The sequence below is a fragment of the Crocuta crocuta genome, unplaced genomic scaffold (assembly GCF_008692635.1).
Source record: "Crocuta crocuta isolate KB4526 unplaced genomic scaffold, BGI_CrCroc_1.0 scaffold25, whole genome shotgun sequence".
NCBI classification, from domain to species: domain Eukaryota; kingdom Metazoa; phylum Chordata; class Mammalia; order Carnivora; family Hyaenidae; genus Crocuta; species Crocuta crocuta.
Genome location: NW_027532015.1, coordinates 14436444 through 14460083, shown reverse-complemented (window position 1 = coordinate 14460083; position 23640 = coordinate 14436444). Strand labels below are relative to the sequence as shown.

Below are 23640 nucleotides of genomic sequence, written 5' to 3'. Positions count from 1 at the left end.
TGCATACTCTCTTCTGGAAATCAAGCTGAATTTTTCATCCCAGCATCCATTTTGTACTTATGTCTGTAGTCGGTTTTTTTTTTTATGTTTATTTATTTATTTTGAGAAACAGAGAGAGAGGGAGAGAGAGCAGAGGAAGTACAGAGAGAGAATCCTAAGCATATCTGCGTTGTCAGCACAGAGCCCAATGTGGGGCTTGATCTCATGACCTGAGCCAAAGTTGGACACCTAGGCAACTGAGTCACCCAGGTGCCCCTGTAGTTCTGTTTTGTTTTTTAGTTACTTTAGTTTAGTTTTGTTTTTTTAGTTACTTTCCCATATCCTAATATTTTAAATACAGTCAAACAAATAATTTTTTGAGTTGTCTTTAAAAAAGTTTTTAAACATTTATTATTTTTGAGAGAGAGCATGAGTGGGGGAAGGGCAGAGAGAGAGGGAGACACAGAATCCCAAGCAAGCTCCAGGCCCTGAGCTGTCAGCCCCGAGCCCAATGTGGGGCTCGAACCCATGAACTGCAAGATCGTGACCTGAGCCAAAGTTGGACGCCCAACTGACTGAGCCATCTAGGTGCCCCTTGAGTTGCCTTTATTTATTTTTCTGTCATCCCACTTTCAACCTCACTCTGTCCCTAGTTTTGTCCTAGAGTCCTACTTTGTTGTGTGACTGATAGGACAGCTGGCAGCAACACTGCCATCAGCGTGGTTGTTTTACTTCCGATCTTCTGTTCTCACGAGGGCTGGGGTCCCCCATGGGGGCTTTTGCAGTTTTAAAAGGTGAGAAGTCATAAGATTTCAAATCCTATGTCATATTGGACATGTGTAGAGGCAGTGGAGTCTGAGATGTTAATCTTAGTTTTTAGTTATCTTTGTTCAGTTATCCTCTGAAATGAAAACAGCAGCTCTTCATAACTACTTAGCAGTGATGCAGATAGTGAAGGTAAATTAAGTTGGATAAATTAACTCCCATTTGTTGAGTGCTTATTATATTGCAATAAGCATAGGCATACAAGATAGTTTTGCTCACATGATGGCTCTTGCAGAATCTATTAGGTATTTAACACAAATTATGGTAAAATATGGTAAATGTTGAGTTATAAGTAGGTACAAGATGCTGTTGAAGTGCATGGAGGGAAGCGTTTAACTCATCGAGGGTTTTATCAAGGTGAGGCTTCTTCCATAAAGGCTGTGAGGGAGCCAAGTCTTGACAGATGAGTGGGAGTTCACTAAGTGGACAGTGGACAAAGACTTTAAGTTCTTGGATAATTCATGGAAACAAAGTGGAATCAATCTGGGCTCCCATGAAGGGTGATACTAGTAAGGGCAGGCTTTTGTTTCCCTAATATTGCAGCCCGTGGTCATTCCAAGTTAACAGTGCCCTCAAGTAGCTTGATGTAGAGACAGCCGAGCATAGTGATTAAGGGTGAGCTCTGCAGCTAGGCTGCTGAGGTTCTGAGTTCAGCTCTGCAGCTTACTAGGTATAGGAATTTGAAGAGTCTATTTATACTTTCTGGGTCTTGGTACAGTATCTACTACATAGAAGTGAAGATTACATGAGATGAAATATGTAAAATGCTTATGACAACATCTGGCACATAACCGTATGCTGTTGTGGTTATTTTTGACTGTTCACGTTAGCCTAGAGTGGGAGTTGGCAAACTACTACTCATGGGACAGGACCCAACAGAGCCTGCTGTCTGATTTGTAAATAAAGTTTTATTGGAACACAGCTATGCCCACTCATCAAGTATCAGCTATGGCTACTTTTGTGCCCTCCTGGGCTGAAAGACAGACCAAATGGCCCATAAAGCCCAATACATATGTATCACTCTACAGAAGAAATGTGCCATGCCCTGTCCTAGAGGATAAAAGCAAACTCTTTAGCTCGCAATGACTGCTTCCAAGCCTATCTTTTTCCATCCATAAATAACAGATGGCCACAGCAGCTCTTTGGTTTTTGCTGCCCATTCTTTATGAGCAGCTCTCAGTTGCTGGATTGTGGTTTCTTCAGTGTTCCAACTGATTTTCTCTCTTCTTCATGAATATGGACAGCAGCAAGGCGGGACTAAGATGGGGTGGGTGAAGCACTCATGTTAGGTACATGATTAAGGAGGACCCCAAAAACTCAGTAGTCAAATAATATCTTAATGCAATATTTTTTTTTTTTTTGTTTGGAAGGATTTTTATTTATAATGTTGACTTATTATAGATATATTTTGATACTTATGGCTTTCCTTACTACTGTTTTTTTTTTATTTTTTAATAGTTTATTGTCAAATTAGTTTCCACATAACTTTAATGCAATATTTTTAAAAATAAAAAATAATGCAGAAAAATTTGTGATGAGAAAAATATTAAAGTTTTAAACAAAGACATGATCAGTATTTACCAATTTTGTTTTCTTAAACTAAGGTGCCAACATGGCTAGGCATAGTACAAAACAGCAGGCAATGAGTAACCCATACTTAAGCCGCAGCAAACTGCAGACAGACACTCTTGCTTCCTACATAAATATGGTAACTAGAATTTTTAAGATTCAGAAGGATCTGCTGACTGATCACTTTTAGTGATATGTACTCAGGTGTATGTCAGGACTACTTTAATAAAGAATATTTATGCACATGTGTTGTTGAACTTAGCTTACAGTAGTGATCTGTATATAATCCGTCATATAAAATGGCAGAATGAAAAATATTTCCCTAAATTTTCAAATGGTTCATTTGAAATGGTTCGCTGAGAGCAGTAAGGCATAGATTAGAATAGCAGCACTGGATAACTACAGCTGTTTACCAAGAGATCTGGAAGGATTACCTGGTTCCTACAAGCTTTTTCTAAGAAAGGCCAGATAGCGATATTAATTGAATTTTAATGCTCTCTGATGAACACTGACCTGGCAAGCTTTTGTAGATGACTAGCTTTCTAATCTGCTTTGACATTTCTACAGGGTGCTGCAAACAGTGATTTGTTGGTAGGTTAAAAATATGTATGATTTGTTTTAGTGAAGGAGGTTTGGAAATCATCTGTAGAATTCTATTAAAATAGAACGGAATCTTATCATAAGGAATATGTCTGGAGGAATAGAATGACCTTTCCATTTCTCAGACGCCATGGTTGAGATTTGTAGGACTTTCTTTGATGTTTCAATGAAGTGAATTAGTTCTAACTGGCTATCACTGTTCTAAAGTGATAAAATGTAGTATTTAACTTGATGTCCTTTTGCTTTCTAAATGACACTTTAAAATGTTTTTAGGTCTATAGTGTTGATTGGAGCCAAACCAGAGGTGAACAGCTTGTGGTGTCTGGCTCATGGGATCAAACTGTCAAACTGGTATGTCAGAATTACTGTGTTTAAAACCAAATATTCTCTTCCCCAAAGTTTCCATTGAATGTATTTCTTTTCTTGAACATACTTCTGTATCTTTTCAATTACACAGCTAATTTCTTTTCAGAAAACTATAGTAAAGCATTTATTAGAATTTAAACATTTTTAATTTTTTGTCTGCAAACTAACAACAGTTAATTCAACACTAATTATTTTAGCCCCTTAAATACCATTTTGCTTTATATAAAAATAGACCTTACAAAATCTTTGAGGGATGCCTGGGTGTCTCAAGCAGTTAAGTGTCTGATCTCACGGTTCATGAGTTCAAGCCCTGCATCGAGCTCTGCATTGACAGTGCAGAGCCTGCTTGAGATTCTCCCTCTCTCCCCACCTCGTCCTTTTCCTGTGTACTCTTTCTCTCTAAAAAAAAATAAACTTAAAAAAATATTTGAAATATGTATGTATATTATATGGATACATATAAATACATATATAGAGGAATGCCTGGGTGGCTCAGTCGGTTAAACATCTGACTTTGGCTCAGGTCATGATCTTGCAGTCTGTGGGTTCGAGCCCTGCATGGGGTTCTGTGCTGACAGCTGGGAGCCTGGAGCCTGCTTCAGATTCTGTGTTTCCTTCTCTCTCTGCCCCTCCCCCACTTGCACTCTGTCTCAAAAAATAAATAAACATTAATTAAAAATTTTAAAAAGATATATATAGTGTACTGTATATATTATATGCATGTATATATATTAACATAAACTTGAATTTATGTCTAAGTAATTGATCTATTAATTTATTTGTAGTGGGATCCAACTGTTGGAAAGTCTCTGTGCACCTTTAGAGGCCATGAAAGTGTCATTTACAGCACAATCTGGTCTCCCCACATCCCTGGTTGCTTTGCTTCAGCCTCAGGTAAGTAATTCGGTATTTACCAAAAGCCTTGTAGTGAATGGTGGCCTTGCTCTCCCCAGCAGGTGGCACTGTGTACTTGAGATTTGCAGGGAAATTACATTACTATTCTTTGTGCTCTTTAGATTGTTTCATTCTTTATCAGCCTCGAGACAAGAATTAGCCAGACCAGGATTACTTTTCAACTCATAGTGAACAACTGTGGTTTGTCTTAGGCATATCATAACTGGTTATAAGTCTTCCAAAATTGGGAAACATTCTAGTCCTTTTTATTAGGCACTGAGCTCCTTTGATTGGATGGCATTGTCCTTGGCTCGTTTATCAGAATAAAGGTTGCTAAGTCTGAGTAACAGTTACAAGAGTGTCTAGTATGTGATAATTTGTGGTGATCGACAAAGTAAGACCATGATTCTATATTTTTCACTTCTTTTCTGACTTTCAAAAAATAAATGTATAAAGGAAAATAAAAATGGTATCCTAGATAATCCCTATTCTGACCATATACATAATATACATAGTAAGGAAATTCAAACAACACAGAAACATGCCAAATAAAAAATAAGCTCTCATCCCTCCCCCTCCATAGAACCACTGTTAATGTTTTCTTGCATTCCTTTCTTGTATTTCTCCATAAAAATTCTTATTCTTATTTCAGAATATACGGTGCATAAGTGAAAAATATTTATGGGGAATATTCCTGAGGAAAAAGTCAGATGTCTTTTTCTCAGTGGCGTTAGGCTTTATATGCTTATAGTGATAAAACTTTTGTTGTTGAAACTATGCAGGAAAATAGTTTTATGTATTTTTTGAAGTTTATTTTGAGAGAGAGAAAGAGAGTGAGTGAGCATGAGCAGGGGAGGGGCAGAGAGAATCCCAAGCAAGCCCCATGCTGTGAGCACAGAGCCCGATGTGGAACTTGAACCCATGACCTGTGAGATCATGACCTGAGCTGAAACCAAGAGTCAGACGCTTAACCGACTGAGCCACCCAGTCCTCCCAGGAAAATAATTTTATAACTGTGGAATTGTGAGTCAGAAAATCTTCTTCCCTGGGACACCTGGGTGGCTCAGTTGAGTGAACATCTCTTGATTTCAGCTCAGGTCATGATGCCAGGGTTGTGGGATCGATTCCTGTGTCGGGCTCTGCATGGAACCTGCTTGAGATCCTCTCTCTCTCTTTCTCACCCTCTGCTTCTCTCCCCTGCTCACTCGCCCTCTTAAAAAAAAGAAAAAAAGAAGAAGAAAAGGAAAGAAAATCTCCTGTCCCAAATTCATTTTCCCCATTTAAAACATTGTTATTACAAAACAGTTTTTGATTGTGGAGATTTCTTAGTAGGCTTAGTCCAGTATTATAGTTGAATTGAGTGAATCATAACACCATTCAGAAGGAGGTCTTAGACTCTAGCTTTAAATAAACTCGATGGAAAAGAACATCTTCCAATTATATTTTATGAATTATACGTACACATATATACTTAAACTTAAGAAACTAAAACACATTTAAGATAGAAAAAGAGGTATACCATGTTTTTTTCATCTGATCTACTACCAGTAAACATTTGGCTAAAGAGTTTTCTGAATACTATTTCCTTCCTAAAATCCCTGATACTTTGATATATACATTGCTTCATTTTTCTTTTAGATAATTTGTGTAGTGTGTTGAGTGCCATTAAAGCTGTAAAAAGTGTAGAAATGAAACAAAGGTGAACAATTAATTGACATAGGCAATGCAGGGTTGCACTGCCAGGCTGCCTCCTTGCGTCACTTTGACCTTGGCTCAGAGAACAAGTAGCGGGAAGGAGAAACCAGTGTTTGCTTCGAGCATTCCAATGTGAGGAATGATTAATTTAGACCATTTGGGGAACATATACATAAGTATAATCTATATGACACTAATTACTTTCAACAGTGTTTGTTTTAGAGCAGCAGCCCCTTAAAGATTAACTGAAACATTAACAATAATGTTCCCAGTCTAGGTGATAGCGAACATCTGATAATGTTAAGGTAATAGCTACTTTAACCTTGAAACGATAAATAAATGTACCTTAATTTTTTGAATGTTTTCCAATTTGATGAGTGAAAAATGATACCTAATTTTTGTTTTTATTTGCATATTTGATTATTAGAGATAGTGAATATTCTTTATATGTCAGTTCACCACCAGAATTTTTCTTTTGTGAACTGCCTGTTCATGTGTTTAGCCCTTTTTTCTACTGAGAGATGTTGTTGCTTTTCTGTGTTGATGCATGAGCTCTTTTTTATATTTAGGAATTAGTCTTCTGTATCTTACCTATACTTTTCCCAATTTTGTGTCTGTCTTTTAAACCATTTTATTTTATTTGGATGTTTTGTTGTTGTTGTTTTTAATAATTAGAGAGAGAGCAGGTGAGAGGCAGAGGGAGAAGGACAATCTCAAGCAAGCTCTATGCTCAGTGCAGAGCCTGACATGAGGCTCAATCCCACAACCCTGGGATCATGACCTGAGCCATCCAGGCATCCCTATTTTATTCGTTTGGGTTTTTTTGTTTTTTGTTTTTTTTTTAAAAACATATAAACCATATATGCTTTTAAATTTCTTGGTAGTCAAAGCTATCACTTTTTTTGCCTGATAAGCTTCTGGCTTTCATTTAGGATGAATAAGGAGTTGGCTCAGTGAAAAGTGGGAGGCCTTGGATGGCAAAGAGAGAGCATTCCAGGCAGAGACAATAAGATGTCCAAAAGTAAGAACTTGGTGCATTTGAGATATTGAAAGAAGACCAGGAAGATAAGAGGAAAGGGTAGTAAAGATGAGGTCAGGCAGCAGATAGGTGCCCAGATCACACCTTATGGACTGGATTTAAGATTTTGGATTTTATCCTATGGACATGGGTAAGGTACTAAAGAGATTTAAGCAAGGGAATGATTTGATTAGGCTTTCATTTTTAAACACTCATTCTGGTCATGTGTAGAGAATAGTTGGGAGATGAGCAGGAATGAATGCAAGAAGATTAAGAGAGAGATAAAGGCAAGGATAAGGATGGCGGCAGAAGGGCTGGAAGAAATTAGGCTGACTTGAGTGGTATTTAGAGATGATTGTATAAGATGTAGAAGAGGGAAAGAGAGAAGGCTGAGTAAAGAATAACTCCTAGATTCCTGCAAACCATAAATTGGTGGGTGGTTAATGTCATAACTGAGGTAAGAAATAGTTTGAAAGAGAAGATCTTGAATTTGTTTTAGAGCACATTGAGCTGATGGGACACATGGGGTTGTCAATGATGGGGGTTGACTTTGGAGCTGAGAAATCTAGCCTTATGAATAAATTGTGTCATTAGCTCATAAAGGTAACCAAAGCCATTGCAGAAAATCAGGACACCCAGGAAAGACTAAATAGAAGAAATCTTAGCCTAGAGCCTAGGTTGTCAAACTACTGTCCTCAGATCAAAATGACCCACTGACCAGTTTTATAAATAAAGTTTTATTGAAACACAGACATGCCCATTCTTTTATAGATTGTCTTTTTTTTTTTAATGTTTATTTATTTTTGAGTGAAAGAGAGAGAGACAAAGTCTGAGCAGGGGAGGGAGAGAGGGAGACACAGAATCTGAAGCAGGCGCTAGGTTGCCAGCTGTCAACAGAAAGCCCCATGTGGGAGTCGAACCCACAAACCATGAGATCATGACCTGAGCCCAAGTGGGACACCCAACCCACTGAGTCACCCAGGAACCCAGACATAGATTGTATGTCTATAGCTGCTTCCATGCTGTAGTGGCAGAGTTGAGTAGGTATGGCAGAGATGGAATGGCCCTTGAAGCCTGAAATATTTACTGCTGGACTCGTCACAGAAAATGTTTGCTGACATTTTGTATAGCGTGTTGAGGGGAGTTAAATAAATGAAAGCTCTTTTGTGCAGTCTGGTTGTTTAGAGGAAGTAAGAAGAAAATAGCTGGGGGAGGATATAAAGTATGCCTAATATTGTCTCCATTTAATTATCCAGAATCCCCAAATAAGCAATAAGTAGGATAATTACTAGGATAATTTCTTGCTAATAAACTATATCAATGCCCTGAGTTGTTGAATTATGTTGAGTGGTTTCCATAGAAAATGTCACAGAAATCCTTTTATTTATTTTACTTTATTTTTTTAATTCTAAAAACTTAAAATAACAAATGTCCCTGTATTCTAAACATTGTTAGGCTGAAGACACTCAGACCTGGAAATCTTCAGGTAAATTGTGTACAGACAAATATGTCCATTAGATTAAGCAATTTCTTAGCTCCTAAGATAATAGGAAATAATAGTAAATTCTGTGTATAGAGGTTCAGTTAAGTCAAAAAATGTACAATGATTAAAATTAACAGCATTGTCTTCTAGAATGAAAAACAGTATACTTATAAAGTTATTACTGTTATTTAAAAAATTTCTAAGTTGTCTGAGTCAGGGTTTTGTCCATATCTGAAATAAGTCTTTTCCAGGATAACAAATCTTTTGGGATGGGACTAGAAATATATTTTTAATTGGCACATTTCCTTTTCCAAACCTAAATTTCTTCTTTGATTTATTAAATTTTTCTGTGGCACAGCTAACTATAAGGCTGAGTATAAGGCTGAGAGTGTATTAGGTAAGAGATAGCAGTATTGATATGCTTGTTTGAATTAACTAACCAGTTAGCCTGCCTGTATATCTTGGGTTAGTCATCTTCATGCTTTTAATTTAGTGTAAATGGTAATGAGATTCATGCAGATAGTTAATCAAGCTTGAAGATGATACAGCTTTGTCTAGGTCTTTAGTTTAGACATAGACTATGTCTTTAGTCTATGATACAGCTTTGTTTGAGATGCCAAATTAATGGTTTGTTTCTGTTGATGTAATGGGAATTACATGTTACTTTTAATGTTCATCTCTTTTTTAAAAACTCACAGAATGGTTTCAGTGCTGAATTCAAAGAGGAAGTGGTTTCTGTCATTTGAGAATGCCTTAGCTTTCTTCCCCCCTCAGTTTTGTTAGTGATAGTTGAGTCTTCATCAATTTTCTTACTTTGTCTTCTTGCCTACAGGCAGGAGCTTTGCATTAAAAAATCTCCAATGTAAATTTCATGGTTGTGGAACCCAAAGTGGTAAAATATTTGTTTTTACAAATATCACAAATAGCAGAGGCTTATATGATAGGCAGTCAAGATGTGTTTTATGGCTAATCCTGTGACACACATGTGATTAATTATGCCACTCAACTGCTTACAGCAGTTTATATTTTAGAATAATATATGAGAATATAGCATTTAGGTCATTCTAAGAATTTAGTCACCTTCAAAGTTACATGGTATTTGCAAATCTAGAACTAAGTTTGTTATGGTTGACTAAGTTAACACAGGCCAAAGTGAAGGGAGATTTTAGAGATTTAGATCTGATTTACCTTCCAAAGCAGAGTTCTCTAAAGACATTGCATTTTGTCTAGTTCAGTGTATGAGATAGAAGGGAAGACTGTTTGAGCTCTTTACGTAAAAAAACATTAATAGGAAGTAAATTTTCTTTTGAACCATCAAAACTAAGGTATTGCTATTACAGACTCCATATAATTGCATAAGTCATAGCCATGCCTAAGTGAATGGGTCCAGTCGTTAAAAAATAAAAGAGAAAAGAAAAAAGAAAAAAACCCCCACCTTCATTCTACTCTTAGAAAAAGGTCCTGTTACATCTGATAAGAATTTTGCATTTCACTTCAATTAAATTATTTGGGCCCAATACGCATCCTTTTTGCTGCTCGGTTCTTTGCAGTGTCCGATTCATGTTTACACTCATTCTTCTTACTCAGCTTCTTCTTACCTGCTGCAATTTGAAATTAGATATAGTAGCCAGCATTTCCTATTCCGTGCTGCGCACTTACCTAACCTCACTGGTTCTGCTGCCAGTAGCAGGTCTGCAACTGATAAGAGAAGCTGGTAATTCAGGTGGGTCCATGGCACTGTCGCAGGGCCCTGGGAAATGTCTGGCTGACAATGAAAGGCCAGTTGTCGGGAAAATGCAATTAAAATTAAAAAAACAGTATAGATACAGATATCCCGGTGGCTAAGAGTTGAGTGAGTCATGGTACCATTTGGCCAGAAGCTATCTCTCCTACCTGGAAAACAAAGGAGGATGAAGTGCCCAATGTGTGCAACAGAAGCGGCCGTCAAGTAAGTGGAATTCTTAGCTCCTTCAGAACGGTTCCCTTCTTTTTGTACCCTCTGCGTTAACTGCAAGAGGGTTAACTTCTTCTCTGCAAGAAGGGGCGCCCTAGACCATGGCTTGTGTGTGTGTGTGTGTGTGTGTGTGTGTGAATGTGGCTTGCATATGATGGTGAGGAACCAAAATATTATCGCAGAGAAACTGGGAGTAGCCACCCCTCCCCCCCAGTCTTTATTGTTGTTTTGTTAAACCTTTTAGTGAAGTGTAATACACATACGGAGCAGTGCATGATCTTAAGTGTACAATGCAAAGAATTTTCACAGTGAGCACATCTGTGTGCCAGCAGCCAGATCAAGAAACAGAACATTCTGAGAGGCACCCCTACCCCACTCCAGGGTGGCCACTGTCCTGCCTTCTAATAGCATAGATTAATTTTGCCTCTTCTTATACTGTTACCTCAGGTTTCTTTTGTTCAACATTATGTTTTGTGAGACTCATCTATAATGTTGCTAGAGTGAGTTACCTCTTGATGGCCTAGTCCACATTCACGGTGATGTTTTGGTGCTCTAAACCATTCACATACCCATAAAGTGTAATTATTGAGGTGAACACAGCATATTGGACTTTCAACAGTGCTTTAGTTATGGCTATAGCAGACTTTAGAGTTTCAGACCTGATATTAAATATACATTTTTGAAAGCTTGTGTACACCATTTAGGTATTTCCTGTGTTTTGGTGAAAGCCGCATGCTGAACTAAATGTTTTTCTCTGGGGCTAGGCTTTTTACACACTGAAGCTTTAGGGAAATTCCATTTACTCCCTCCATGATGCTAAGGGGTCTCTTTTGCCTATAGGTGATAGAACTTGAACTCTCTATGTCTTTGAAGAATTTATTTATTTATTTATTTATTAATGTTTTTTTTAAAAAATTTATTTCTGAGAGAGAGAGAGACAGCATGAGCAGGGGAGGGTCAGAGAGAGAGGGAGACACAGAATCTGAAACAGGCTCCAGGCTCTGAGCTAGCTGTCAGCACAGAGCCCGATGTGGGGCTCGAACCCACGAACCGTGAGATCATAACCTGAGCCGAAGTCGGATGCTTAACCCAGGTGCCCCTGAAGAATTTATTGAAAAGCAACCCCAGAAAGGGAAGGGATGCTTGAATAGCTCCAGGACATATTTTCTATCTTTAATTTGGACTTTTCCCTGCTTGTTAACTTCATTCTGCAAGCTGGCTTTCCTCAAACAGTGAGACATGTGGCTGTCAGCAGCTCCTCAATTTTATAACCTGTAAATCCTGAGAGGGACTGACATTTTTACCCAAGTACCTACCTTTCACCTGTCAGCTGTGGTCAGGACAGGAAGTAAGATACTATGACTGGCCTTGCTTGGACCTGTCCCTAGGTGGTCAGCTGTGTTGAGCCATGTCTTTCTGGAGTCACATGGTGAGAAAAGGATGCTTGTCCTATAAGATGTGTATTGCTGGGAAGTCCAAACACTAGATATCCACACTACCCTGCTTTATACTAAGAAGGCTAAGGAGAGCCTAAAGATCATTTTGCCAAAGCTGTTTAGAGTTTTGAAACAAATTCTATCTGGTGGATAGAGGTTGACTATGACTAGGGCTCCTGAAAGTATTTGAAGCTCTAGTCTATACCAATTCTGAAGAGTTTCCATTTGGTACTTTCAAACTCACCATTCCTTCCCATCCCTGTCATATTTAGCTAGATCCAAGAATGTAAGTTTCTTTCTTTTATCAGAGTGGTTTTCAATCTTTTTTTAAAGTAAGGAGCTGGGAAGAGGGATAGGAGATGGGCAAAATGGGTGGAGGGGAGTAGTGGGACATGCATTCTTCCTGTTATGGAATGAATGAGTCATGGAAATAAAAGGAATATAGTCCATGGTGTTACGGTAGTATTGTGTGGTGACAGGATGGTAGCTAAACTGTGGTGAGCACAGCATGACATACAGAGATGTCGAATCACTATGTTGTACACCCAAAACTAACATGACAACTATATTCAAATTTGAAGAGTAGGAAGATGGTATGTTAATTTTTATTTATTAAAAAACATTTTTTTTGAGAGAGAGTATGCATGAGCACATGCAGGGGCGCAGGGAGAGGCAGGAGGAGAGTGAGAAAGAGAGAATCCCAAGCAGGCTCAACACCCAGCGCAGACCCAGATGCGGGGCTCAGTCTCACAGCCATGAGATCATGTCCTGAACCTAATCAAGGGTCAGACACCCAACCAAGTGAGCCACCTCGGTGCCCCTGAAGATGGTATTTTTAAATAAAAAATTGCAAATCCCCCACATAAAGCAATCATACCTGTATTTGGATCCATAAAAATGTGGTGAAAGTATTACAGAAACACAGACTAGAGGGATGCCAAATTCATGATTGGGGTGAGCTTTGGGCAAGGAGGATGGGGAATGGGATTGAAGTACAATAGAGGTTTCAACCTTTATTTGTTTTATTACTTTTATTTCTAAATAACTGTGGGGCAAATATGATAGAACATTGTGTGTGTGTGTGTGTGTGTGTGTGTGTGTGTGTGTGTGTGTGAGAGAGAGATTAAATGTTTTTTCTCCAATTTATTGGGAAAACATAGAAATTAAAAGAGTCCTCAGGACTCAGCCAACACTGACCGTATGGCAGCCCCCCTCCAGCAGCATTAGGAAGCAGCGCAGGGGAGGTGTGGCACCCACAGGGTGGGGAGCCCGCCCACCTAAGCTCTTGGTCCAGATCCTGATTCCATCGCTTGCTATCTTTTTTTTAAAAATTTTTTTAATGTTTTATTTATTTCTAGGAGAGAGAGAGAGAGAGACAGCGTGAGCAGGGGAGGGTCAGAGAGAGAGGGAGTCACAGACTGAAACAGGCTCCAGGCTCTGACCTGGCAGTCAGCACAGAGCCCGACGCGGGGTCGAACCCACGAACCACAATATCATGACCTAAGCAAAAGTTGGATGCTTAACCGACTAAGCCACCCAGGCTCCCTGATCGCTTGCTATCTCGAGGGCATTATTTCATCTCCATGAGCTTCAGTTTTCCCATTTGCAAATTACTACAAAAGTTACTTTTTATACTATCAAGATTTCTACCTCACTTGTTATATTTTTAAAAAGTTAATGCATAGAAAACGTTTAGACCATCTGATATATAATAAACACTCAACAAATATTCGTTTTTATTCATGTTATTATTAATAGGGATGGGAATGACTTCTAATCATGGATATGTTTTCTGATTTTTAAAAACATTATCTCGTTTAAAGTTTATAAGATAAATATTTTATCACAGGTAAGGAAAATGAGAATCAGGGAAGTTAAGTAACTTGATTAAACATCAGCAGGGAGGGGCACCAGGGTGGTTCAGTTGGTTAAGCGTCCGGTGACTTCAGCTAAGGTCATGATCTGATTCATGAGTTTGGCCAGAGCCTGCTTCGGATTCTGTGTCTCCCTCTCTCTCTGCACCTCCCCTGCTCACGCTCTGTCTCTCTCAAAAATAAATGAATATTAAAGCATTTTTTAAATGTTTATTTCTGAGAGAGAGAGAGCGAGCACGAGCACGAGCATGAGCAGGGGAGGGTCAGAGAAAGAGGGAGACACAGAATCCAAAGCAGCCTCCAGGCTCTGAGCTAGCTGTCAGCACAGAGCCCGACGCGGGGCTTGAACCCATGAACCGTGAGATCATGACTTGAGCCGAAGTCGGATGCTTAATCGACTGAGCCACCCAGGCGCCCTTAGGCATTTTTTTAAACATCAGCAGGGAGCAAATGACTGAGCTGGATTAGAACTAAGCCCTGGAACTCCAGAGCCCCCATTGTTAACCTCTACTTTTCATTACCACCAACAATGTAATCCTTATATTTCTTAAACAACTTCCAAAGAAATCAGAAAAAAAAAAAAAAAACCACATTGTCTAAACTGCTAAATTTAAATAAATGACATATGATTTAGAATTGGGAATGTAGGAAAACATATGTAAGTAAGTAAAAGATAATTTAAAATTTTAGCGTCATTGTATACCATATATTATTAAAATATCTACTGTGTCCTAGAGATCATGCTAAGTGCTTTACAGACACTTTATTACACTAAATTCTTGTACAGCCCTGCATGTAGGCATCCTTTTTCTTTTTTAGAAATGAAGAATCAGTCTCAGAGATATTATATAGCTTGTGAAGGGTCACGCAACTTCTAACGGAATTCAAGACCTTGACTGCCATCTCACCATAGACTGTGTTCTTTCATCAGGCCTTACCAGTTCCGCTGCCTTTCTGTGCAACAGTTATTGTTTACAATTTACCATCGATGTAGGTATATAGATCCTGAGTTTTGTTCATCTGGTAATTTTTTTGTTCCCTAATAGTTTTTTTTTTTTTTTTTACAAATAGTTTATTGTCAAATTAGTTTCCACATAACACTCAGCGCTCATCCCCACAAGGGCCCTCCTCCATGCCCATCCCCCCCTCCCCCCCACATCCATCAGTCCTCAGTTTTTGTCAGCATTCAAGAGTCTCTCATGGTTTGCCTCTCTCCCTTTCCCCCACCATCTCCCTCCTTCTTCTCCCCCTTGTTCCTCCGTCAAGTTCCTCCTAATAGTTTTTAAAAATTGAAGGCAAACACTATATAAAAGATTTAATCAGGGGTAATTTTGTGAAACTAAGCAATGTAAACCATTTTTGTAAAAATGCAAAATATAATCCTTAATTTCTTTTAGCTTGTTTTTTTTTTTTTTCCCAAGGAGAAAAATAGACCTCTGCCTGGCCCATTAAAATGCAGTAAACATAAAAGCTAAGATTAAAAATTCTCTATTTTGTTTTGGTAGACTGCCCACATTTAACAGTAAAACTGTTAGCATTTTGTTTCCTATAGATTGTGCTGGTATAGGGTGATACAGGGTTATTTACTGGAAGCTGAGGATTTTTAGGGCCTTTTCCTGTCCTAAAGAGAAATGCTCTGTGTGTGGCTAGTTGCCACTGTGTTTGTGTCAGTGTGGAATTCAGATTTCCTGTTTTGAGTAGATCTAAAAACATTGTCGTGGTGCATTACTTTTGTAGTTCATCACTTTTAGTATTTCCTATGCATTATTATAGTTAAAAATGGTGTGTGTGTGTGTGTGTGTGTGTGTGTGTGTGTGTGTGTATGTGTATGAGAGAGAGAGTAAGAGCGAGAGAGAGAGAGAGAGGAAGACAGCAGTATCCTAACAGTAAAACAGTGTATTTTTCCTCAATTTATCCTCATGAGTACAATGTCACTTGGCATCTAAATGGTGTGATGGAAAGTGATCAAGTCTTTATCTTTCATCAGGTGATCAGACTCTGAGAATCTGGGATGTGAAGTCAACAGGAGTCAGAATTGTGGTTCCGGCACATCAAGCAGAAATTTTGAGTTGTGACTGGTGTAAATACAATGAGGTAGGTACCCTGTCTGGATCTGTCCTGAGCTGCTGAGCTCTTCTTAATGTTGAAATGTTTTAGATTTTATTTTATCTTTGTTTATGTGGACTTTGGTAGTGTTTATGGACCATTAGGTTAAATGCAGTCCCTTTCATTTCTAATTGATGATTGTGAGTGACCTGCAGTAGCATCAATTGGATTTAAGTGCACATAAAAAATGCAGAATAAGAAATAGAAATTCTCAAAGTTCAACAGTGCAGCCTTACTTGCTTGTTTGGGAAACCGCTTTACAATTTATGTAATTTTTTTTCTTTATTGCTCTTAACCCCACCAATTTGTATCATCTGCTATTATTTCTTGTTCACTTTGCTGAATAGTCTGCTGAACTGTTTTTAACTTTAAGACTTTTTTTTAACTTTTAGCTTGAAAGTCCATCAGTTTTAAAAACTTTGTTTCATCTTCCCATATAAGCCTAACCAAACTTGATGCTTCAATAACAATGTCCATTTGTACCTTTTTGCAAAGCCTCAGTTAACCACATGAGCATATAAATTCAGAGCAGAAGTGGATTAAACATGTGTTGATATACGGTTTATGTCCTAAAGTGGTCTGTTGACTGTGACAGATGGAGAAAACATATGCCTTGTTTTTTCTCAGTTTTCAATTAGTTAATGAAAGTTAAGAGAGCATTGTATTGGCAGAGTTCTTTAAAAAGAAATAAAACAGATTAAAAGAAAATAGAGTACATGTTCAATAATACTTGATCTAAATAAAAATTTCAATGCTGATAACTGCAGTTCAAATTTCTGTCATCATAAATGAGTTTTCCATATAGGAAAATGAATTGTGGACTATATGTTATACTTTGGAGAATTCTAAAAAAAAATAATGATACGCAGTTGAGAGTTGTTCAAAAAAATTGTTTTTTGCTTTAAATCTTTGAAATTTTTCCTGAAATGAGCTTACACTGCTACCCAGCACGTTTGGACAATGAATTGATGCTTTGGTTGACACGGGAAGAGGCTGACTGTGGAGCCAGCCTCTTCACCCAGGAACTGTGAGTTCACCGAGGGCTCTGGATGGAAGGATTGGTAAAACCTGACTAGACAGGAGAATCACCACTTTTTACTTATATTCTCAGTTGTGATTAGATCTTATATTAAGACATGGCTTGAGAGTGGGTCACAATGATTGAATTAGATTTAGAAAAACATAATCTCATTTGTACCCTTTGCCCTTCCTCCATATTCCTAAGTTAGTGGATTCTTGCGTTTAACACCTGGTGAAGCCTCAGAATACACTGAAGAGACAGGTGGGCTCATTTGTCAAGCATGATTTTTAACCCCTTATGTACTTATCAATACTACTAAAGGTAGATTGGAGAATCCACAGTGCTTTCGAGCCTATGCCTTGTTCTCATGTATGCACTGCTCACCTTTCTGTGAATCGTTTTGCAGAATTTGCTGGTCACAGGGGCAGTTGATTGTAGTTTGAGAGGCTGGGACCTGCGGAACGTACGGCAACCAGTGTTCGAACTTCTTGGTCACAACTATGCTATCAGGAGAGTGAAAGTAAGTGTTCATCTTTTCTTTTATGGGTAGATCATAAATAGAAACACAATCAATGAAGTGTATATAAAAGGTGGTTAGAGGTTGGGAATATTGATTCTTTTTTTTTTAATGTTTTATTTATTTCTGAGAGAGAGAGAGAGAGCGAGTGTGAACAGGGAAGGGTCAGAGAGAGAGGGAGACACAGAATCTGAAGCAGGCTCCAGGCTCTAAGCTAGTTGTCAGCACAGAGCCCGACGCGGGGCTCGAACCCACGAACCGTGAGATCATGACCTGAGCCAAAGTCAGATGCTTAACCGATTGAGCCACCCAGGTGCCCCTTGGGAATATTGATCCTTTTTGTGCATAGTTTTGTTAGCCATTTAATGATAAATAATGATAGCTAAAATTAGTTAAAATATTTGAGTAATTATTGAATAAAATGGGACAATCTAGCCAATCAGTGCTTAAGTTTAATTCCAAATGTTTTTCTATTTTCTCAGTCCCATTCTACTATTCCTTTTCATGTGTTTTTAACTATGGTAATTTACTTTTCGGTATTTTTTTGAAGTTTATAGAGAGGTGGCTAATTCCTTTCTCTAACAGGGTAATAAATATGAATGTTCACAAACATTTGGGGTATAGAAAATTTTCCACTCTGCAGACAGCAGAGAATGAGATAAAGATAATTTTTTTCTGCCACTCTGAAGAAATTTGCCTGGTTATAAGGTTGTTTATGTTAGTTTCCCAGCTTTTATTGGTAGGTTTTGCTAAGTCACTGTAGAAAACATTTTATTAAGTGATATCTCCCACTTTCATTCTTTGTTTTATTAATTTAAGGGTAAAGAAGTACTTTATTGATCTTTTAAATAATTGAGTTATTCCTATTTCAAAAATTCTAAATTTCAGTTAAATTAACTTCTTAAATTTTATTGGCTGCAGCCAACATATGAGATACAGTGCCATGGTATTGTTTTTAATTGTACGTAGGTTTTGGTAGTTGAGAAGTATTTTCAATATTTATTTCACAATGCCTTTGAGAATGAAACTCAGTAATTTACTGAAAGTATTTTGTATTTTTAAAAAATTTTTAATGTTTTATTTGTTTCTGAGAGAGAGACAGCATGAGCAGGGGAGGGTCAGAGAGAGAGGGAGACACAGAATCTGAAACAGGCTCCAGCCTCTGAGCTAGCTGTCAGCACAGAGCCCGATGTGGGGCTCGAACCCACGAACCGTGGGATCATGACCTGAGCCAAAGTTGGCATTTAACCAACTGAGCCACCCAGGTGCCCCTGAAAGTATTTTGTAAAGTATAAAGTATATTTGAAAGTAGTTACATATATATATATATATATATATACACACACACACACACACACACATATATATATAATGGTTATATATATAACCATTAAAATACTGGAAAGAAAAAAACTGAAGAAATATAATTACGAAGGGAAGCCTATCCAAGTATGTTGATTATTTGTCTAAAAGATATTTCTCTTTAGTTTTTGTCCTTGATATCCTTTTCATTAGCTGTGATGTCTGAATAACATAAAAATTCTTTTAAAGATATTTTTATTTAACATTTAAGTGATTATTTGATCCTTGTGCCTATAGCAATCATAATATGTATTTGTAACATTGGTAAATTATGTAATTACTTATTTGTACTGTCACATACTTAAATCCCTCATACTTGTAGGAGTCATTTTTGGATAGCCATTATGAAATGTATTTAATTTTTCCAGAATAGCCACCATTTGGGAATATTTTATTCTAAATAAGTGCTCAAAAGCTTGAGGAATAACTTTTCTTTGGAGAATATAGAAGTAAATGTTTTTCCTGCAGATGATACTTAGAAGGCTGGAAGATTCTTGTCTTGAATTAAAGCATGGAAGGTTTGGGAAAGCATAATTTTAAGTGACAGTGTTGACTACACTTCAATTTATTGTAATGCTCCTAGGAATAACCTGACGAAGCAGCAAGTTATAATGACAGCTAACTTGAGAAAGTTTTGCTTTGTATTTATAGTTTTCGCCGTTTCATGCTTCCATTCTGGCGTCTTGCTCCTATGATTTTACTGTAAGGTAAGTGGTTTTTATAAGTCACATTGTGAAATACCAAGTAGCATTTGTATCTTTTCAACTTTTTTTTAAATTTGTTTTTTGAATTTACATCCAAGTTAGTTAGCATATAGTGCAGTAATGATTTCAGTAGATTCCTTAATGCCCCTCACCCATTTAGCCCATCCCCCCTCTACCACCCCCTCCAGTAACCCTCTGTTTGTTCTCCATATTTAATATCTTTTCAACTTTTATGAAAGATCATGTGTTTATCATACTAATAAAATGATCTGAGCTAGGCACATTTGAATTTTTGCCACTAGGATTAATATATGTTTTCTGTTTTTATGATGTGGCCACATACATAAGTTCGTTCCTATTTAAAGATAGCCTGGCTGTTCCATTTAAAAGCCTTTTGTCCTGATAGTTATTCCTGTAGGGACACCTTTCTACATAGTAGGTTGCATAGCCAATATCTTTTAAATTTAGATTTTAAAAATTGTGAAATTCCATTTCTTCAGGCTTAATTATATGACTCTTAAGACTGAGATTGTTATAGTTGAAAGAATCAGTATGAACGTATGTATGTTTGTGAATGTATGTAGGTGAGTGTGTGTATGTGTGTGTGTGCGTATGCATCTATATGTGAATATATATGTGTGTATGTGTGTCTCTATCCATATGTCCCAGTTCCAATTCTACACTACACAGTGTTTATTCTATTTTTTCTCCTTTTCCAAATTTGCAACTCCCAATTACCATTATCCACAATACATAGACTTATTTGCAAACCCTGGAATGCTCAGAAAGTAGTTTCAGAATTGCAAAGCCATGTCTCTATGAAACAGAATCTTACCAATTAGAGTTCACATTTGTTTAGAGCCTTTTTTTTTTTTCCTGTTCCAAACACTATGTTTAAAGGGTATTTAGGTTAGTTGTCCCCTCCGTCAGTGTGACTATGCCATTCATTTGAAACACAGTTTGATGCATTTGCTTCTGTTTGTATTTAATTTTAGGGTTTTCCTGCCATCTTTCTGTTGACTTTGTCTGCTTTTCTGAGCAGGCAAAATAGTAACATGTTTCCAAAGTCAAGATGTATATAAAGGTATATTCAGAAAGTTGTCATTTCTCCCCTTCAATTTCCTCTATTCTTTCCCAACTCATTCTGTAGGGTCCCTCACCCTATAATTATCAATCTTTATCAGATAAGTAGACACATGTACATTTTCTTATTTCCTCCTTTTTTTATACAAAAAGTGGAGTACTCTGTATACTCTCTTTAATTTTGCTTTTTTTCGTATAAAATATATCCTGGAAATCACTCTATGTCAGTTCATAGAGATCCTTCTCATTCTCATAATACTCCATTATGTGGATGCACTATAGTTTATTCAACTACTCTCCTATCTGTGGGAACTTAGCTTGTCCTCAGATATTTTGTGAATAAACAGTGAATAAACAGTTATTTTGTGAATAAACAATGAATAATAACCTTGTATGTATGTTCACATTATTAGAGAATTAACTTCATAGTATATTCCTAGAAGTGAAATTGCTGGATTAAAAGGTGAACATATATATAGTTTTGTTGGACATCACTAAGTTCGCATTCATAGGGAATTTATAAGCAGCAGTGTTTGAGAATGCATGTTTCTCTCCCCTCTCAAGATCATTGATTCTTTAGGGTTTTCCAGGTATATGATCAAAGCATCTGCAAGGAAAGACAGTTATGTATATTCAGTTCCAATTCTGATGACTGTGGCTGGTTTATCTAATTGAATTGGCAGACACCTCTATTAAAGTGTTAGTGTTGCGATGCCTAATTCTATATTTGTGAAAATGTCTAACATTTCCCTGTTGTAAGTAAGGTGTTGGGTTTAAGTCAACGTACAGTTGACCCTTGAACAACTGGAGTTAGGGTTGCTGACCTATGCATAATTTTTGACATCCCCAAAACTTAATTATGAATAGCCTCATATTGACCAGAATCCTTATAACATAAACAATGAACACATGTTTTGCATGTTATATGTTATATTTTGCATGTTATATGTATTATATTCTGTATTCTTACAATAAAGTAAGCTTGAGAAAAGAAAATGTTATTAAGAAAATCATAAGGAAAATACATTTACAGTACTGTACATATATTTTTTGGAAAAAAATTACGTAAGTAGACCCACACAGTTCAAACCTGTGTTGTTCAAGGGCTGGCTGTATATATGTTTATATGTCATGCTAAGAGGGTATGCATCAATTCTTGTTTTCTTGAGTCTTTTAAGGTCAGGAATGGATCTTAAGTTTTGTTGAAGGCTTTTTCAGCATCTGTGGAAATAATCATGATTTTTATTCTTAGAGCTATTAAGGTATTATATTAATGAATTGAACCAGCTTTGCCTTCCTGGACTAAATCCCTCATGTTCTTTGTGTATTATTTTCTTACTGTGGTGTTAGATTTTTGTCTGCTAATATTTTATTTAGAGCTTTTTGCATTAGTATTCAAAGATGATATTGCTCTGTAGTTCGTTTGTTCTTTCTCTCTCTCTTTCCTTCCCTCTCATCCTCCCTCCCTTCTTCACTTCCTTCTTTCCTTCCTTCCTTCCTTTCTTTTGGTTTATGTATCAGTGTTTTACTTGTTTCATAAGAAATAATTAAGTTTTCCTACATTTTAAAAGCTCTGGATCAATTGGTGAAACATTGAGGCTATTTGGTATTTGAAACCTTTGTTGAATTCCCCTGTGGAACCATTTGGGTATGGTTCTTTTTGTGAAGTACTTTCTTGATAACTTTATTTCTTATATAAAAATTGGTCTTTTTAAACTTTTTATCTCTAGTGGGATCAATTTTGGAAATTATCCTTAGCTTATAGGTTTTCAAGCTTATTTGAACAAATGTCTCTAAAGTAGTGTCATGATTTTTTAATTTTTCCTGTTCCAATGGTTATTTCACTTACTTCTGATTTGTATGTTTGTGATTTCTACTTTAAGTTATCTAATGGTATATGTGTTTTGTTATTTTTCTTCAGCAAACAAGATTTTGATTTATTAATTAGAACTACTGTTTTTCTACTCATCACCTCATTAATTTCTACTTTTATCTTTATTATTTTCCTCTTATTACTTTCTTCTGGCTTACTTTGTTCTTTTTTCAACTTTTGAGCTGGGAATTTATTTTTATTCCTCCATTTTGTTAATAAACTATTTAAGGCTATGAATTTCCTTTTAGTTACTGTTTCAGTTCTAGCAATAAATTCTGATATATAATGTTCTCATTATCATTTTTAAAAGATTTACATTTTCTGTTTGTATTTTCCCTTTTTTCCAAGAGTTGTTTAATAGGAAGTTATTTAATTTCCAGATGAAAGTGCCTTTTAATTTTTAAAAATTTAATAGTAATTTCTAGTTTTATTGCATTGTGATTAAAGAATACAGTTGTTATTCATTCTGTTATGTGGAACATTTTGATTTTGGGGAGGGGGACCTAGTAAATGATCGATTTTCATGAATGTTTCATATACAATTGAGAAGAAAGTATATTCTGTATTATCATGCTATTATCAATATGTAACAGAATTTCTACTGATTGTTGTTTAGATCTTCTGTATCCGATTTTATTTTTTGTCCACTTGATCTATTTTGTATTGAGAGTGGGATGTTAAAACTGTTAATAGTGAGCTTGTCTCTGTGTCTTCCAGCAACTCTTGTAGTTTTGATTTCTTAAAGGTAGATAGTGTAGCCTGTTATTTGGTGCATAGATATTTATAACAGCCATATAGTGAACTGAGACTTTTAGCATCAAAGAGAATCCTTCTTTGTCACAGTTAATGCTTTTTAGCTTTAGTTATGCTTTGTCTCTTACCTGTGTCATTGCCCTTGCTTTCATATTGTTTCTACTTTCCAGGCATATCTTTTCCCATACTTTCATTTTTAGCTTTTTTGAAACATTGTGGTTTTGATGTCTTTTGTGTAGTATTTGGGTCTTGCTTGGTGAATTAAATAACAAGTCATTTTATTGTAGTAGTCAAGTTTAACCTGTCCATATTTCTTGGTAAAAACATGTTTGATAGCAAGTCTGTCATCTTATTTTATGTTGTGATTATCGTACATTATATGTTCTGTTTCTGTATATGATGTATTTTTTGGGTGGGTTTTGGAAGTATTTTTGCTCTTTTATTTAAATTTTTTTTTGTTTTTACAAATAGTTTATTGTCAAGTTGGTTTCCATATGACACCCAGTGCTCATCCCCACAAGTGCCCTC

General features: G+C 36.7%; 1 protein-coding gene across 1 annotated transcript in view; it reads left to right on the top strand.

Moving 5' to 3' along the window:
• Nucleotides 1–23640, top strand: part of PEX7 (peroxisomal biogenesis factor 7) — a gene marked incomplete at its 5' end in the record, with an annotated part of 78721 nt that overhangs the window by 12809 nt on the left and 42272 nt on the right. The window contains 5 exons of the mRNA XM_077776016.1: nt 3247–3324; nt 4125–4233; nt 15681–15787; nt 17227–17340; nt 19351–19406. Of these exons, the coding sequence (XP_077632142.1) occupies nt 3247–3324; nt 4125–4233; nt 15681–15787; nt 17227–17340; nt 19351–19406 (464 nt within the window). The remainder of the gene's footprint in view (nt 1–3246; nt 3325–4124; nt 4234–15680; nt 15788–17226; nt 17341–19350; nt 19407–23640) is intronic.